The 18530-nt window shown below is 49.9% G+C and overlaps 1 protein-coding gene across 5 annotated transcripts in view; it reads left to right on the top strand.

Moving 5' to 3' along the window:
• Window positions 1-18530, top strand: part of LOC117093675 (leukocyte immunoglobulin-like receptor subfamily A member 3) — a 32107-nt gene extending 13577 nt beyond the window's left edge. Inside the window, exons 2-10 of one of the 5 annotated variants that reach the window (XR_004441190.1) lie at window positions 10519-10525; window positions 11475-11583; window positions 11746-11781; window positions 11975-12262; window positions 12408-12710; window positions 12936-13232; window positions 13485-13787; window positions 15131-15283; window positions 16538-16787. Coding sequence is in view for 4 of the 5 variants with exons in the window: in XM_033229126.1 (XP_033085017.1) it covers window positions 11550-11583; window positions 11746-11781; window positions 11975-12262; window positions 12408-12710; window positions 12936-13232; window positions 13485-13787; window positions 14389-14442; window positions 16538-16596 (1374 nt within the window). In the remaining variant the exon portion in view is untranslated. Of the gene's footprint in view, window positions 1-10518; window positions 10526-11474; window positions 11584-11745; window positions 11782-11974; window positions 12263-12407; window positions 12711-12935; window positions 13233-13484; window positions 13788-14388; window positions 14447-15130; window positions 15284-16537; window positions 17018-18471 lie in introns of those variants that run through there. The other 4 variants (XM_033229127.1, XM_033229126.1, XM_033229129.1 and 1 more) reach the window with 4 other exon arrangements.

Here is an 18530-nt window from a genome sequence, read left to right on the forward strand (position 1 = left end):
TCAGGAGACTGAGGGAGGAGAATCGCTTGAATCTGGGAGGCAGAGGTTGCAGTGAGCCAAGATCGCACCATTGCACTCCAGCCTGGGCAACAAGAGCAAAACTCTGTCTCAAAAAAAAAAGGTTTGGATGCTATAGTCATTCATTGCAAAACAGGACAGATGGGTGGACCCAATCATTAAAAGTGAGTCAGTGATTATTACTTTCATTATTAGTAGTATTAAGCTGCACTGGACCACAGAGATAATTGGATGAGGCAGATAAATAGAAAAGGCAGTGACAGCCTTTAGCTCTGTTGTATGCTGGACTCTGGTACAACCTAGAGTCACACATACCCATCTCTGAATTCTGTATGGACAGGTGAAGAGTTACGAGAGGTATTTACCTTAAGGGGTTAAGCATGGGTTTAGCTAATTTGGGAAGAAATTTGAGATGAGAAAGGAGCATAGTTAAGCATTGCTGTGTCTTTGAAATCCTTTTTTCTGTCACTGAGTTGTGGTTGCAAAACTAAACTCTTACTATCCCCCAAACCGAGAGGTTGGTGGTGACCTCAGTGAGGCCCAAGAACTAGAACAAATTGAGGAAGGAAATCATACAGTACTCCGTCTGAGGTGGAAGTTGAGGTTAGCAAGGACTGTTACACAATTCTCCCATGTGAAAGCAAGAGAGGTCCGGGTGTGGTGGCCCCAGCACTTTGGGAGGCCAAGGTGGGTGGATCACCTGAGGTCAGGAGTTCAAGACCAGCCTGACCAACAAGGGGAAGCCCCGTCTCTACTAAAAATGCAAAAATTAGTCGGGCATGGTGGCACGTGCCTGTAGTCCCAGCTGCTCTGGAGGCTGAGACAGGAGAATTGCTTGAACCCGGGAGGCAGAGGTTGCAGTGAGCCGAGATTGTGCCAGTGCACTCCAGCCTGGGTGATGGAGCAAGACGACGACGAAGAAGAAGAAGAAGAAGAAGAGGAGGAGGAGGAGGAGGAGAGGAGGAGGAGGAGGAGAAGAAGAAGAAGAAAGAAGAAGAAGAAGAAGAAGAAGAAGAGAGAAGAAGAAGAAGAAGAAGAAGAGAAGAAGAAGAAGAAGAAGAAGAAGAAGAAGGAAGAAGAAGAAGAAGAAGAAGAAGAAGAAGAAGAAAGAAGAAGAAGAAGAAGAAGAAGAAGAAGAAGAAGAAGAAAAGAAGAAAAGAAGAAGAGAAGAAGAAGAAGAAGAAGAAGAAGAAGAGAAGAAGAAGAAGAAGAAGAAAGAAGAAGAAGAAGAAGAAAAGAAAAAGAAGGAAGAGAGTTGTTATGAAGGAACCAAGACACATGGGAGCAGGAGTAGAACGGCCTCAGCTGCTCTAATCCTCCCATGTTCTTATTCCTAGGAGTGCTTGATCCTCTCAACCAGCATCCACCAAGTATAGTTTCTGAGTCAGGAGTAACTACGACTTTCCTTTCAGGAGTGTGAATGTGTAAACACCCATCCAGGCTCCCAATGTGAGTGCAGTCTGTTTGGCCCCCAGTGAACGCCCTGTCCTGTCTACTGACCATGCCCCTCCAGACTATGCAATGGAGAATCTCATTCCAATGACCACGCTGGCTTGATCCTGGTGGTCTCTAGGGGATGATCTTTCAGGCTCAGCACAGCCAGAGAAGGCCCCCAAAGGCTGCCAACATGGAAAGTCAGATGATTTTGGATTTACTCTTCAGTTTGGAGAACTTTGAAAAATCTGCATCAGAAAAGCTGGCTGGCCCTAGGAGACTCTGGGAGAGCTGGAGGCATGTTCTGTGTGACCACCGTGCTGAAGGATTGAAGATGACTACCATTTCTTTTTTTTTTTTTTTTGAGACAGAGTCTGGCTCTGTCACCCAGGCTGGAGTGCGGTGGCCGGATCTCAGCTCACTGCAAGCTCCACCTTCCAGGTTCACGCCATTCTCCTGCCTCCACCTCCCAAGTAGCTGGGACTACAGGCACCTGCCTCATCGCCCGGCTAGTTTTTTGTATTCTTTAGTAGAGATGGGGTTTCACCGTATTAGCCAGGATGGTCTCGATCTCCTGACCCTGTGATCCGCCTGTCTCGGCCTCCCAAAGTGCTGGGATTACAGGCTTGAGCCACCGCGCCCAGCCGATGACTACCATTTCTTTTAGATGCCGGGTATGCAAGAAGAAGTTAACCTAACAGCGATGAGGTTGCTAACTTTAGAAGGACTTGCTTGTGAGCCTGGTTCATGGTTGGCATCTAGGAACTTGCCTTCTAGGATGTCCCCTGTGTTACTAAGAGACAACACGAGGTTGTGTGCCTGTGGTACTGAAATCTGCTGTTATGTCTTCACTAGGCTCTTTCTGTAAACAGTGTAATTCACAGTGAGCACCCAGCTCACTGCAGGTGTCTCTGCAGCCGCTCATGATGCCTATGTGGTCCTCACCTAATAACATTCTTGAACATTGAGTCTCAAGCAGATGTGTCCAGGGCCAACACTACACATGTGTTGCTGCATTTTATGCTGGTGGAATGAACAAGTTAAGACACAGGTTTGCACAGCTTATAACCACCATCATTTTTCTTTTATTGTCTTTCTTATTTCCATAGGTTTTTGGGGAACATGGTGTTTGGTTACATGCATAAGTTCTTCAGTGGTGATTTCTGAGATTTTGGTGCACCCATCACCCTAGCAGTGTACACTGTACCCAGTGTGTGGTCTTTTGTCCTCACCTCCTCCCTCCCTTTCCCCCGTGTCCCCAAAGTCCATTGTATCATTCTTATGCCTTTGCATCCTCATAGCTTAGCTCCCACTTAAGAGTGAGAAGATGCAATAATTGGTTTTTCGTTCCTGAATTACTTCACTTAGTATAATAGTCTCCAATTTCATCCAGGTCACTGTGAATGCCATTATTTTGTTCCCTCTTATGGCTGAGTAGTATTCCACAGTGTGTGTGTGTATGTGTGTGTGTGTGTGTGTGTATATATAGTGCAAATATACACACAGTGTATGTGTATATATATACAGTGTATACATACTGTGTGTATATATATGTATACTGTGTGTGTATATATATATATATACACACACACACACGAAAAACAATTTCTTTATCCGCTTGTAGAATCAACATTACTTTTCTCAGATATATTTTGGTAAATAAAATGTTTTCCAAAAAGTGAAAAAAGTTACTTTTATATAAAGATGGCCTAAGATACCATCTGTTGATGAAAGTGAGGTGGCAATTTTGGATTAAGGGACATCACAGGCAACTACATAGATCCTCTCAGCAAACATACATGAGGAAAACCAAAACCAACCAGACAGCCAGAACTGGAATTAAAAACTAGTCCTTCGACCAGGCGCGGTGGCTCACGCCTGTAATCCTAGCACTTTGGGAGGCCAAGACAGGCAGATTGCCTGAGCTCAGGAGTTCAAGACCAGCCTGGGAAACATGGTGAAACACCATCTCTACTAAAATACAAAAGAAAGTAGCCGGGTGCAGTGGCATGTGCCTGTAGTCCCAGCTACTTGGGAGGCTGAAGCCGGAGAATTGCTCGAACCTGGGAGGCAGAGGTTGCAGTGAGCCGAGATTGTGCCATTGCACACCAGCTCGGGTGACAGAGCAAGACTCTGTCTAAAAAAAAAATACACACACACAAAGACTAGCCCTTCATTGAAAGACCATGGACAAACGCCCAAAAGAAACAAGAACAAACAGGGAATTACGACCACCTCAACTGGACAAGTGAGGAGCTAGGAACTGAGCCTAAAAAGATGGTGCTGTGTGAGCTCTTGGATGAAGAATTCAAAATAACAGTTACGCAAAAAAAAAAAAAAAACCAAACAACAACAAAAACTAGGCAAACTCCATAACAAATAAAACCAATTTAGAAATGTATCAGATAAATTTGGCACAGAAATTGAAATCGTTTCAAGAATTTAAACAGATATACTAACGCTAAGAAACACATTGGCTGAACTGAAAATTTAATACAGGCTCTCTAAAGCAGAATGGATCAAGCATCTAATCTTCCAAACCTAGCATCCTGTCAGAATTGTGCCTGATAAGAAAAGGTCCAACATGGGCTGGGCGCAGTGGCTCACGCCTGTAATCCCAGCAATTTGGGAGGCCAAGGCGGGTGGATCATCTGAGGTCAGGAGTTCAAGACTAGCCTGACCAACGTGGAGAAACCCCATCTCTACTAAAAATACAAAAATTAGCTGGGTGTGGTGGCACACGTCTGTAATCTCAACTACTCAGGAGACTGAGGCAGGAGAATCATTTGAACCCAGGAGATGAAGGTTGCAGTGAGCCGAGATTGTGCCACTGTACACCAGCCTGGGCAACAGAGGGAGACTCTGTCAAAAAAAAAATGGAAAGAAGGAAGGGAGGGAGGAAGGAATGAAGAAAGGAAGGAAGGAAGGAGGGAGGGAGGGAAAGAAAGAAAGGAAGGAAGGAAGAAGGAAGGAAGGAAGGAAGGGAGGGAGGAAGGGAGGGAAGGAAGGAAGGAAGGAGAGAAAGGGAGGAAGGGAGGAGAGAAAGAAAGAAAGAAGGAAAGAAAAAAGAAAGAAAGAAAGAAAGAAAGAGAAAGAGAAAGAGAAAGAAAGGAAGGAAGGAAGGAAGGAAGGAAGGAAAGAAAGAAAAAAGAAAGAAAAGAAGGAAAGAAAGAAAGAAAGAAAGAAAGAGAAAGAAAGGGTTCAACATGACCCTCAGGTTCACATGTGTGACAGATACCCAAATGTCACAATACTGGAGAGAATCTGTGTATTGGGGATATTGGGGAGGTGGCTCAGGGTTGATCCTGGGCCTTGGTTAAGGAGCAGAGACATGATGGAGCCCATTTCAAGCATGGAGGATGGGGAGCCACAGCCTCCCATCTTTACTTGGTAAATGCTGCTACTAAGAGAAAACGGGAAGTCTGTGGAAGGGACTTGTTTGTAGATGAAACCCTCAATCTGACCAGGAAGAGTCATGTTTTCTGCCCATGTTTTCTTTACCTGGAGTCCTGGGCACCTTCCCCGTGTGGGGGGCCCTTGTGGTTCCTCTGCTGTCCAGCACAGAGGTGGGAATCTCCTCCTCAGTGACTCCTCGGTGGTCCCAGACTACAGTGGTGACTCAACTTTGGTCTGTGTACTCTGAATGCAGATCTTTCTCCACCTTGAAAATCTTCATCTCTCTCTTTCTACTCCTGTCTGTGATAATCTGTGTATTCAGCAATATTAATGTACCATTTCTTAGTGCTCAGGGTAGATGAGGATCCTTGAGTGGGAGCATCAATTGTCCAACACCCTGATTTTCTCAAATTACAACCCTACGTCTTACTCAGTCCTGGGACTTAACCATCACTGAGCTCCTTTGAAGTCCCAGTCACCACCGACCCCCACGACCCCTCTGATGAGTGGGGTGTGTAACAACTTGCTCCACACAAGGAAACTTAGGCTCAGAGAAGGGAGTATGAAGGCTCAGGGTCATATAGGCAGCAGATAATGAGCAATCATTAAGGAAAAATCAGCTCCCCATCCCAACAGGTGAGTTCCTCTCAGGTAACAAAGGACACTGAAGACTCAGGAGTGGATCACAAGTCTGTTTCCAAGAAGACGAAGATGGATGCTGCTACTAAGAGAAAAGGAAAGTCCATGGAGGGCGCTGGTTGGTAGAGAACACTGGCAACATTGGATACAGGTCATGTTCTCCGCCCATATTTCCTGTGTTTCTCCATTGCGCCCATTGAACTACACAGCCAGATGTCAGATGTGTCTCTGCTGACCTGAGTCTGCCCTGCAGCATGGACCTGCATCTTCCCTGAAGCATCTCCATGGTGGATGAGATGACTGGCTGTGGTAAGGACCCCACAACCCTGTGTTGACAGACAGGATGAAGGAGTGAAGGAGACCCCATGTGGAGGCTCTGAGAGGGGAGGAGAAGCCCTCAGTTACCGTCACCTGGAAGAGGCTCACTCAGGGAGACCCTGGGCCCATTTTCTACTGCATCCCAGCCCTCAATCAGATGAGGACAGATCCTGCAGCCAGTAGCCAAGGATCAGGGGGTGCCCCCTTCCGTCTGAAATGTCTTCAGGGAACCTGGGGCTCACTCCCACCTCAGCCCTGGGGAAATGAGGGCCAGGTTTCTGCAGTTCCCCTTCCTGTAGGGCTGCTGATGGGACAAGCCCATGACAGGGAGAACCCAGCCTCTGAGTGTGTCTGTCTGTCCTCCTGGACACCGTGGTTTCATCCACCTGGGCAGCTGGGGCCGGTGGGAGGAGACGCCATGACCCCACCCTCACAGACCTACCCTGACTTGGTGAGATTTCAAGAGGGAAAGGGGCACCCTAGACTCTGCAGCCAAGCCCTGGTCTATCAGGAAATCTTGGGGGTCAGGATGCTCACAGGGAGGGGAGGACCTGCTCAGGCGTCAGGCGGCAAGTCTCTCACAGGGAACTCTCTTCCAGGGCTGAGTCTGAGCCCCAGGACCCACGTGCAGGCAGGTGAGTCTGTCTGTCCCCATCTGTCCCAGGTCCCTCCTGCTCACTGGGGACAACGGGTCACTCCCAGGCACCTGGGGATGGAGAACAGCATCTCTGAGCTGACTGATGGGGATGTCTGGGCGGGTCTTGGGACTGACAGCTGGGATTTGACGGATGCATAGTATCTTGGCACCCAACCTGTGATTTCATTTCAAGGCCCCTCCCTAAACCCACCACCTGGGCTGAGCCAGACTGTGTGATCACCAGAAGGAGACCTGTGACCACCTGGTGCCAGGGTACCCTGGAGGCCCAAGAGTACCAGCTGGATAAAGAGGGAAGCTCAGTGTCATGGAACATTAAGGAAACCACTGGGGTCTGGGAACAAGACCAGGACCCATATCTCACACAGGCCGCAGCACAGTGCAGAGAAGCATCACTGTTATTATCAAAGTGCCACAGGCCGGTCAGGGCACAGTGACCCCCTGGAGCTGGTGGTGACAGGTGAGAGGACACTCAGGGGGCCTAGCCGCAGGCCCTGCCCTCAGGAAAAGGGTCACTTGTGCCCTGACGTTACTGTCTTTTAGGGATGTCCCATAAAGGGGCAGAAGCGCTGAAGCTCTCGACCTCTGGACGGCCCTGCATATCGTGCAGAGCCAGCTGCAAACCAGGCTTGAGTCTTCACTTTCTCTGTCAACTGATCACAGAGAAATCCCCACGAAATTACGGGTGCAGGCTGGAAGGCAGAAGTTGTGGAGCAGGGGCAGGAACCAAGGGTATTTGGCCCCCTGCTTTGTGTAAATTACTCACACTTTCAGGGCCTGAGTGGACACAATCTTACTATACAGCTGCATCAGCTAACACACACTTCACATTTCACGGTACCTTGGTGACCTACGCCCAAGCATCCAGTCTCTCCTAAGCCTCAATCATGGAGAAAAATATATTTTCTTTTTTAAATTTTCTTTTATTTTCTTTTTCTTTCTTTCTTTTTTTTTTCTTTTTTCTTTTTCTTTTTTTTTTGTGATGGAGTCTCACTCTTCTCGCCCAGGCTGGAGTGCAGTGGCATGATCTCGGTTCACTGCAACCTCCACCTCCTGGTTCAAGCGACTCTCCTGCCTCAGCCTCCCAAGTAGCTGGGATGACAGGCAGGTGCCACCACGTCTGGCTAATTTTTTTATTTTAGTAGAGATGGGGTTTCACCATGTTGGTCAGGCTGGTCTCGAACTGCTGACCTCAGGTGATCTGCCCACCTTGGCCTCCCAAAGTGCTGGGATTACAGGTATGAGCCACTACACTCGGCAAAAATATATAATATATTTTTTTTTTTCAAAAGGAGACTAGCTATCTGTGAAGGATGATAGGAGTTTGCCCCACAATCCTAAGTGGCTAAGCCCCAATTCACTTACAGGAAGGAGCTTGCCAAAACCTCCAAACAGCATCTCCACCTGCCACTGACACTTCAAGCACCATCTGTTCCACTGGATCATATGGCCCAGGTGGCAGAGGAGCTTGGGCAGGGCCTGGATTTGTTGCAGAGCCTCCCCCTATTCCACACTCCACTCAAAACTTTTTTTTGGGACGGAGTCTCCCACTGTTGCCCGGGCTGGAATGCAATGGCGCCATCTCGGCTCACTGCAACCTCAGCCTCCCGGGTTCAGGCAGTTCTCCTACTTCCTGAGTAGCTGGGATTACAGATGCCCGCTACCATGCCCGGCTAATTTTTTGTATTTTTAGTAGAGATGGAGTTTTGTCACGTTGGTCAGGCTGGTCTCGAACTCCTGACCTCATGATCCACCCACCTCAGCCTCCCAAAGTGCTGAGATTATAGGCGTGAGCCACTGCACCTGGCCTCTTTTTGAGTCACTTAGTAAATGGGTTAATGGAGCACACCCAATGAGAAATATGTTGCCTGCAAAATCCAAGAAGTAGGGCCTGGCATGGTGACTCATGCCTGTAATCCCAGCACTTTGGGAGGCCGAGGTGGGCGGATCATGCAGTCAAGAGTTCGAGACCAGCCTGGCCAACATGGGGAAACTCCGTCTCTACTAAAAATACAAAAATTAGCTGGGCGTGATGGGGGCACCTGTAATCCCAGCTACTTGGGAGACTGAGATAGGAGAATCACTTGAACCAGGGAGGTAGAGGTTGCAGTGAGCCAAGATTGCACCATTTCACCCCAGCCTGGGCAACAAGAGCGAAACTGTGTCTCAAAAAATGAAGAAGGAGAAGGAGAAGAAGGAGAAGGAGAAGAAGAGAAGAAGAAGAAGAAGAAGAAGGAGGAGGAGGAGGAGGAGGGGGAGGGGGAGGGGGAGGGGGAGGGGAGGGGGAGGGGGGGGGAGGGGAGGGGGAGGAGGGGGAGGGGAGGGGGGGGGAGGGGGAGGAGGGGGAGGGGGAGAGGGGAGGGGAGGGGGAGGAGGGGGAGGGGAGGGGGAGAGGGGAGGGGAGGGGAGAGGGGAGGGGAGGGGGAGAGGGGAGGGGAGGGGAGGGGGAGGAGGAGGAGTAAGAAAGAAGAGAGAAGAAAGAAAGAAAAAGAAAGAAAATTGAATAGTTGTCTATTCCAATTGTTCATACCAGATCTGTGGATATGGTCAACAGGATAGGTCAGACTCACTGAATTTACACTGAGAACGACGTGAGCTCAAACTATGTTGATCATATGATCTCCACAAACCCCTTCTGACTGGAGGGTCATGATATTTTGGGTCTCCTGGAATCAGCATCAGCTCAGAATCAGTGTCCAGTAGCACCCAAGATGTCTGATAACTGCGTTTTTCTCTAGTGCACAGTTGCTCTGACAAAAGGTCATAGGTCATAGGTCTTCTTCAGGAACGCTGGGAGCGAGATTAGCAGTGTAAATGGCAGCGTAGCAGAGGCAGTGTCAAGGAAATGTGGCCTTCATCATAATTCAAAGGCTTCTGGGCCTATAAACTGGCTCCATTCCAGGAATTGATTAAGGGACTGCTGTGTATGCTTTTATGATTCAGGTTAAACTTTTGCTTACTTTACCCAGCCATTTTCTGATGACACAGATTAAGTAAAAATTAAGTAGGTTTCTTATCTATTTCACTGATGGGAACGCCATGACAAACTAGCAAGCACCACACGGTTGCATAAGTCACATGATTTCAATTGCTGCTTTGAGTCGGCTTTGCATTACTGTAGTCACACCAATCTTGCCTTTGTTAGTGGAGTTCCATCGCATGGCCCCTGCCACTCTGGGCTCCAATGACTCTAATTACATTTATGTTTCTCAATTCAGCAGCAGCAGCTCTCGCCTAAAGTTTGAACCTAAAAAGAAAAACCATCACAGAGCTCTTCCACAATTCTGGGTCTTCCCTCACACATTTATTTCTCACAAGATTGTTGAAAGATACATTTTCGGCTGGGCACGATGGCTCACGCCTTTCAGAGGCCGAGGCTGGTGGATCATTTGAGGTCAGGAGTTCGAGACCAGCTTGGCCAACATGGTGAGATCCTGTCTCTACCAAAAATACAAAAATTAGCTGGGTATGGTGGCGCACACCTGTAATTCCAGCTACTCAGGAGACTGAGGCAGGAGAATCGCTTGAACCCAGGAGATGGAGGTTGCAGTGAGCTGAGATCATACCACTGCGCTCCAGCCTGGGCAACACAGTGAGAGTCCGTCTCAAAAAAAAAAAAAAAGAAAGAAAGAAAGATACATCTTCTAGACTCTTCCAATTTAGATGAGCCAGTTTTGAATGACAACTCCTCTCTAACATTGCAATCTTCCTAAACATTTGAATCCCTTTCTCTATAGTAAACCAAGGCAGGTCTGGCATTTTGAGTCTAATACTTTGGGCCACCTTTGGTGGAAACCTCCACCCTCATGACCCCTTGATGGTCCTGGGCACCTGTGGCGACTCACCTCTGGCCTCTGTTATTTAATGTGGATCCATCTACACTTGGGGACTTCCATGCCTCATGACGTTGATGTTCTGCATATTTCAGAAATACTGCCTGTACATTGCTCCATTAGGGATCTCAGATGTGAGATCTTGAGTGAACACATCAATCATCCGACGCTCTGATCCTATCATATCCCAAACACCTCATGTCCTCACCTGGTCTGGAAATGAAGCACCAAGGAGCCTCTCCCATGTCCCAGGAACCACTGACCCCATAGCCACGGTGACGAGTGGGATTTGTGACAACAAGCTGCAAAGGAAGAAACTGAGGCTCAAAGATGGTTCACTACCGCCCAAGGTCACGTAGGCAGTGGATGATAACCAGTCTTTGAATAAATATCAGCTCCCTCCCCCACTCCCCAAATCAAAGCTCAAACATAAGTCATTGTTCCCAAAACGTTGAACGGGGAGTGAGGTGCAGGGGGACAGCCAAGGACGCAAGGGGCACCGAGGAGGCCGGAAAGACTCAGAGGTTTGTTCCCAGGGAGGTCGGGGTGGACGTTGTAGAAAAAAAAAAAATGGGGAAGTTAAAAAAGGGGGGGGATTACTATTGATTAGAAAGAAAATCTGTAGTCCAGGACCACAAAGAAGGTCATGACTTCCTCTCTTTATTCCCTCCATTTCTCCTCTGTGCTCACTGCCACACACAGCTCAGCCTGGGCTGCACAGCCAGGTGTCAGATGCGTCTCTGCTGACCTGAGCCTGCCTGCAGCATGGACCAGCATCTTCCCTGAAGCATCTCCAGTGCTGGAGAGATGACTGCCATGGTAAGGACCCCGCAACGTTGAGCCGATGGACGGGCTGGAGGAGGGAGGGAGACCTTGGGGGAGGCTCTGAGAGGGAAGAGGAGCCCACGGTCGCCCTCGCCTGAAAGGGGCTGACTCAGGAAGGCACCACTTCTTTCTCCTGCTACATCCCAGGTCTTAGCGAGATGAAGGCAAGCCAGACAGACAGTGGCCGGCAGTCAGGAAAGACCCCATTTCTGTCTGAAATGTCTACAAAGGGGTTGGGCCTGCCCCTACCTCAGCCCTAAAGGAATGAGAGCCAGGTTCCTGGGGAAGGCAGTTCCACTTCCTGTGTGGCTGCAGATGACAAAACACCATGAGAAGGACCCAGCCTCCAAGTGGCCACACCCTGTGTGTCTCTGTCCTGCCAGCACTGAGGGCTCATCCATCCGCAGAGCAGGGCAGTGGGAGGAGACGCCATGACCCCCATCCTCACACTCCTGATCTGTCTGGGTGAGATTTGAAGAGGGAGGGGAGATTCTAACCTAGGAGGGACCTCACCCCACAGCCAAACTCTGGTCCATAAGGAGACCCCAGGGGCTCACAAAGATCCCAGGGAGGGGAGGACCTGCTCAGGCTTCAGGGGCAAATCTCTCACAGGGAACTCTCTTCCAGGGCTGAGTCTGCACCTCAGGACCCGCGTGCAGGCAGGTGAGTCTGTCCCCAGCTGTCCCAGGTCCCTCCTCCTCACTGGGGACAAGGGGCCACCCCCGTGCAGATGGCGATGGGGATTAGCAGATCTGGGCTGACTGATGGGGGCATCTGGAGGGTCCTGAGCTGAGAACTGGAATCTGTTGGGTTGGGTAGGAAATGACTTAGAATCTGAACTCTGATTTCCTTCCAGGCACCCTCTCCAAACCCACCCTCTGGGCTGAGCCAGACTCTGTGATCACCCAGGGCAGTCCCGTGACCCTCAGGTGTCAGAGGAGCCTGGAGACCCAGGAGTACCATCTATATAGAGAAAAAAAAACAGCATCCTGGATTACACAGACCCCACAGGAGCTTGTGAAGAACGGCCAGTTCCCCATCCCATCCATCACCTGGGAACACGCAGGGCGGTATCGCTGTATCTATGGTAACCACACTGCAGGCTGGTCAGAGCCCAGTGACCCCTTGGAGCTGGTGGTGACAGGTGAGAGGACACTCAGGGGTCCCAGCCCCAGGCTCTGTCCTCAGGAAGGGGGTCGGCTCTCAGGGGCGTCTCCCTCTCACAGCCCAGCCCTGGGGATGATGTGGGAGGTGGGCGTCCATTTACACGGTGCCTCCTTCTCTCCCAGGAGCCTACAGCAAACCCACCCTCTCAGCCCTGCCCAGCCCTGTGGTGACGTCAGGAGGGAATGTGACCCTCCAGTGTGACTCACAGGTGCCATTTGACGGCTTCATTCTGTGTAAGGAAGGAGAAGATGAACACCCACAATGCCTGAACTCTCAGCCCCGTATCCGTGGGTCATCCCGGGCCGTCTTCTCCGTGGGCCCCGTGAGCCCGAGTCGCAGGTGGTTGTACCGGTGCTATGGTTATGTCTCGAGCACTCCCTACGTGTGGTCTTTACCCAGCGATCCCCTGGAGCTCCTGGTCCCAGGTGAGAAATTCACAGCATTGCCTGGAGCTCCCTGAGTCTCCGGGCAGGTGGGGAGGAGCCGCGTCTCAGGGCAGCTCCAGGTGGGATGATGTTGGGACGAGAGGGCTCAGGGCTCCTGGGGTCAGAGACACAGGAAGATCAGCAGTGGTGAGGCCCAGGGGGAGAGGGAGGGTTTGTGAGGAAGCCTGAGGGTCGCTCCTGGAAACCGTGACCACCTTTTTCCAGGTGTTTCTAAGAAGCCGTTACTGTCAGTGCAGCCGGGTCCTGTCGTGGCCCCTGGGGAGAAGCTGATCCTCCAGTGTGGCTCTGATGCCGGCTACAACAGATTTGCTCTGTACAAGGAGTGGGGACGTGACTTCCTCCAGCGTCCTGGCCGGCAGCCCCAGGCTGGGCTCTCCCAGGCCAACTTCACCCTGAGCCCTGTGAGCCGTTCTTACGGGGGCCAGTACAGATGCTCCGGTGCACACAACCTCTCCTCCGAGTGGTCGGCCCCCAGTGACCCCCTGGACATCCTGATCTCAGGTGAGGAGCCCTGAGGGTTCAGTCAGGGACCCAGGCTCTGCACAGGCCCTGCCAGGGGAGCCCAGGTGGTGATGGCCGGGATGAGGGGTGGGGGCACCAAGGGAGAGAGACAGACAGAAACAGGGGATGGGCAGAGAGGGGAAGACTCAGAGAAAACAGCGACAGAGAGACTAAGGGTTCCAGAGAGAGGCCTGGGAGGTATCAGCTCAGAACAAGGTGGGGCAGCCCCTCACCCATCCTTCTTCTCTCCAGGACAGATCCGTGCCAGACCCTCCCTCTCAGTGCAGCCGGGCCCCACGGTGGCCTCAGGAGAGAACGTGACCCTGCTGTGTCAGTCACAGGGATGGATGGACACTTTCCTTCTGACCAAGGAGGGAGCAGCTGATCCCCCGCTGCGTCTAAAATCAAAGCGCCAACCTCATAAGTACCAGGCTGAATTCCCCATGAGTCCTGTGACCTCAGCCCGCGCGGGGACCTACAGGTGCTACGGCTCACTCAGCTTCAACCCCTACCTGCTGACTCACCCCAGTGACTCCCTGGAGCTCATGGTCTCAGGTGAGGGCCCTGACCCTGTCCTGTCTGAACTCAAAGGCTCAGCTCTGGCCCTACCCCCAGCAGAGCTCTGGAACAATAATGAAGGAGGGGAGTGAACGGGGAGGGTCCGCAGGGGAGGGTCCAGCCCATGAGAGGGTGGAAATAGACGGGACCTCCCACCCCTGGCTCCCACCCCTGAAGTCTCAGTGGAGTGAAGAGCTGGGAGGGCTGGGAGGAGACGGGGTGAACCTCAGAGGAGACGAGATTAGACTGACTGTGGAAGACGGAGGCCCCACCCGCTCCCCTCCTGATGTCTCCACCTCAGAATCAGAGCCTCTGGGGGTCCCAACCTCTAAGTCCTGACCCCATGGGTGACAAAAAAAAAACAGCCACTCCCAAGTCAAGAGAAGTTGCTAGACTCATCTCAATGCGACCTCCAATATTCAGGGTCTGATTCAGGGCAGCAGAGGGCAGGGTGGACGGTAAGGCTGTGGTCCGCGTGGCTTCCTGGTGCTCCAGGGTTGGGGCAGGTGTTCCGTCCGTGGTGGTCAGAGGGGAGGGAGGTGTCTGAGGTTCGGCATTGATGAGTGGAGCAGCGAGGTCTTTCCTCCTCCCCAAGCAGGATTCCCAGGAGCCGTCACCTCTCATGGCGGGCCAGGGCCAGCGGAGATCACAAGCAGGTGCTGGCTCTAGAAGTCAGGCGGGAGGAGCCCGGGGAGGTGGGGCTGGGTCTGTGATGGCTCAGCCTCTCCTTGGGAGGTGGAACTTCTGAAAAAGCTGGTTCTCCTCGCACCCTGGACTCCCCATCTGAATAACGGGGAGCTGCCTGGATGTGACCACCCCAAAGCCCCTTCATTTCTGACCTTCTGGGGCATCTGGGATGTGGCTCCTCCTAGACCTGCTCCCATCTCCAGCCCTCTCTGGCCTTGTCCTAATTCTCCCAATAACGGAGGCTTGTAATAGTTAAAAAGCCAACAGAGATGGGGGCAGGTGCATGCAGTTTTACTCATCCCTCCTGGAATCTCAGCTTAGTAAGACAAAGCCACACTATTTTGAAACAACAAAGGTTTACAAAGCCCTGCTGTTTTAGAATCTCCCCTCTCTCATGTAAAAAACAAAATCCCTCCAATTTTATACCGAAAGCCACTCCTGTCACAGCTCTGCATGATCCCAGGCCCTGACCCCGTCCTGCAGGATGTGTGATGAGTAGAGGAAGGAGCACAGGCCGGGTCAGGAGGATTTGGGGTCCAGCCTGACTTGGACACGGGGAGGATACTGAGCTGATGCAGGAGGAAGAGAGGCAGGCGAGATGGAGAGAGGACAGACAGATGCTCCCTTGGCAGTTCTCACTTCTTATTTCCAAGGGCCCCTGAGGATGGAGCCCCTCACCCACACCTGTGGGGTCCTTGGGCCGTCTCAGGACAGGAGAGGAGGCTGCTCGGGCCTCAGTGGGATCTGACTGTGATGAGGCTGGAGTCTGCCCCAGACCTGCTCCTTTACTGAGAAGCACCCCAGCTGTGGGTGCCCCTCACACAGCCCCTTCTGTGCTCACCTGGAGGCCTCTGTGCTCAGGGCACCCTGAGACTAAGGAGGGGCCGTGCACCTGCTCCCTGGATGAGTTAGGCAATTATTCACAGTGCGTCTTGTGTGTAATTCATTTCTACTCTTCGTTTTCTGTACGCACTTGCCCATTGTTACTCTCTTCTTTTCTAAACTTTTAAAAGCAATACTTGAATATGTAAATTTATAATTTTTATTTCAGCTATGTGAACCTATTATTTAAAAATTATCATATTTCTTTTATTGGACTGTGATTTGATTTATATATTCAATGTAGACATCCATTTTTCATTAACCTCAAGTCTTCCTCCCCTACATACTAAAAATTGAGGTTTCCTTCATGAGCTTCAGAAGTGTTTGGATGTTTCAAAGCACAGTGGCCTGAGGGAAACTGACAGGGGCGCTCCCTGTGGCTCATGAAACCCGCGGGAGGTCAGCGGAGGCTGCAGTGCAGCTCAACCCGGGGCCTGGGTGGGTTCATGCCTAATCTTGTCCAGTCACTGGATGATTCTAACATCTAACTAAACCTCTTTTATAGGAAAAGGAGGTGTTTTAAATTTGATTATTTATTTATTTATTTATTTATTTATTTATTTTTTTTTTTTTTTTGAGGCAGAGTCTCGCTCTGTCGCCCGGACTGGAGTGCAGTGGCCAGATCTCAGCTCACTGCAAGCTCCGCCTCCCGGGTTTACGCCATTCTCCTGCCTCAGCCTCCCGAGTAGCTGGGACTACAGGCGCCGGCCACCTCGCCCGGCTAGTTTTTGTATTTTTAGTAGAGACGGGGTTTCACCGTGTTAGCCGGGATGGTCTCGATCTCCTGACCTCGTGATCCGCCCGTCTCGGCCTCCCAAAGTGCTGGGATTACAGGCTTGAGCCACCGCGCCCGGCCTGATAATTTAAATTTAAATTAGAAGAGGGCAATTTGGTAGTGAGTTAATATGAAATAAAATGAATATACCCAAACCAGTAGCTTTCTCATGGGTACTTACCTCTTGTTTAAAAAATATGAAAGAATCAAATACTTCACTTATAAATTGTCAAAGGTGTTGAATAATTCTTTAAATTAACATGGACATAATTTTTTAAATGTCTACCCAAGACCCCCGCCTCTCCTTGACAGGGAGGTTATGTAAGTTATATATAACTTTGTATAGAATTTGTTATATAAGTTAAATCTGAATATGTCTCTTCTCCTCTGTTTTGATTATCAGGAGCAGCTGAGACCTTCAGCCCACTACAAACCAAGTCTGACTCCAAGGATGGTGAATGAGGAGATGCTCGCGGTGATGACGCTGGGCACAGTGGGTCAGGTCCTGTCAAGGGAGCTGGGTGTCCTGGGCGGACATTTGAAGAATTATATTCATTCCAACTTAAAGAATTATTCAACACCTTTAACAATGTATAAGTGAAGTACTTTGTTCTTTCATATTTTAAAAATAAAAGGTAATTATCCATGAGAAAGCTGAGTTTGAGTATATTTATTGTGTTTCGTGCTAACTCACTACCAAATTACCCCATTCTCGCTGCTTTTCTATGGATCTCCTAGAATTTCCTGATAAAATTGATACAAACCATGAGACAATGGAAATTTTACTTCTTTACTTCTATGTTGCTTGCCAACATTTCTCACTTCAAATATCAATATGTATGTAACTACATCTTAAATAAATATCTAAAGTTTTATATCTATACGTATTTATGTGTGGTTATATTAGTTATATTTGAGTATGTGTGTAGGCATATTCAAGTTCATCTGATATACAGTCATCCATATTCTTAATATATTTGATGGCTGGGCACGGTGACTCACACCTGTAATTCCAGTACTTTGGGAGGCCAAGGCGGGCAGATCACCTGAGGTCAGGAGTTTGATACCAGCCTGGTAAAAGCTCATCTCTACTAAAAATACAAAAAAAATAGCTGGGCATGGTGGCACACCCCTGTAGTGCCAGCCAAGCAGGAGACTGAACCATGAGAATCACCTGAACCCAGGCGGCAGAGGTTGCAATGAGCTGAGAGAGCGCCACTGCACTCCAGCCTGTGCGACTGAGAGACTCCATCTCAATAAAAATAAAAATAGGCCTGGAGTGGTGGCTCACGCCTATAATCCCAGCACTTTGGGAGGCTGAGGCAGAAGGATCATGAGGTCAAGAGTTTGAGGCTAGCCTGGCCAACATGGTGAAACCCCATCTCTACTAAAGATACAAAAAATTAGCTGGGGGTGGTGGCACGCATCTGTAATCCCAGGTACGTGGGATGCTGGGGGCAGGAGAATTGCTTGAACCTGGGAGGAGGAGGTTGCAGTGAGCTGAGATCACGCCACTGCACTCCAGCCTGGGAAACAGAGCGAGACTCCATCTCAATAAATAAATAAATAAATAAATAAATGAAAAGATATTTTGTGTGGTGGGAGTTTACATGCTTGTTACTGGTCTAGATTCACCTAGATTCGCACTTTGTAAAAGCAGAGATACTGGTTTATGAACCTCTAATAGCACCACTATTTAGCAGACAGACGTTTGTGAGTGGGGATGGGGGGGGAAGGTATCACATCAGTCTAGGTTTTCTGGACTATATGAAGAATTAGTTAATTAGATTAATTGGACATTTAATTAGATTAAATGACAGTAATCAATTAATTAGATTAATTGAGCAGCAGTGAAAACCCAGGTGAAGTGGCTGAGGGCACAAAGGGGAGGCAGCCCCAGACTTTCACCCCTTTCTGCTTCTGACATTCAAGAGCCCCTGAGGACCAACCCCTCATGCACGGAGCCTGGGTCCTCAGCTGGTGGATCCGTGAAACTCTCATCTCCGGGGGAATTGGCTCATGTGCTCCTGTGTCCCAGGCTGCACAGACAGCACCCAGGGCTCAGTGATTTCTGTACTGGGGACACTTTCCTTGCAGATCCTGAGCCCTTGGAGTACAGGAAAACTCTCTCCCAAATCCAAAAAGAGCAACGTTTGGATTTGTAGAACACAGGAAAGCTGAAATAGTTCCATGAGGAGACTGGAGGGAACCCTGCTACAGAGGAAGGGTTTACTGAGGAACTCACTAGAACTCGTGTCAGGAGACAGGGGAAGATAAGAATGCAGAGCCCAGGAGAGAGGCTGCCTCAGGGTACTTCTCCTTCGTTTTCATTCTCAGGAGCAGCTGAGACCCTCAGCCCATCACAAAACAATTCAGACCCCAAGACTGGTGAGTGA

This window comes from Trachypithecus francoisi, unplaced genomic scaffold (genome assembly GCF_009764315.1).
Source record: "Trachypithecus francoisi isolate TF-2019V2 unplaced genomic scaffold, Tfra_2.0 Lachesis_group12, whole genome shotgun sequence".
NCBI lineage: Eukaryota > Metazoa > Chordata > Mammalia > Primates > Cercopithecidae > Trachypithecus > Trachypithecus francoisi.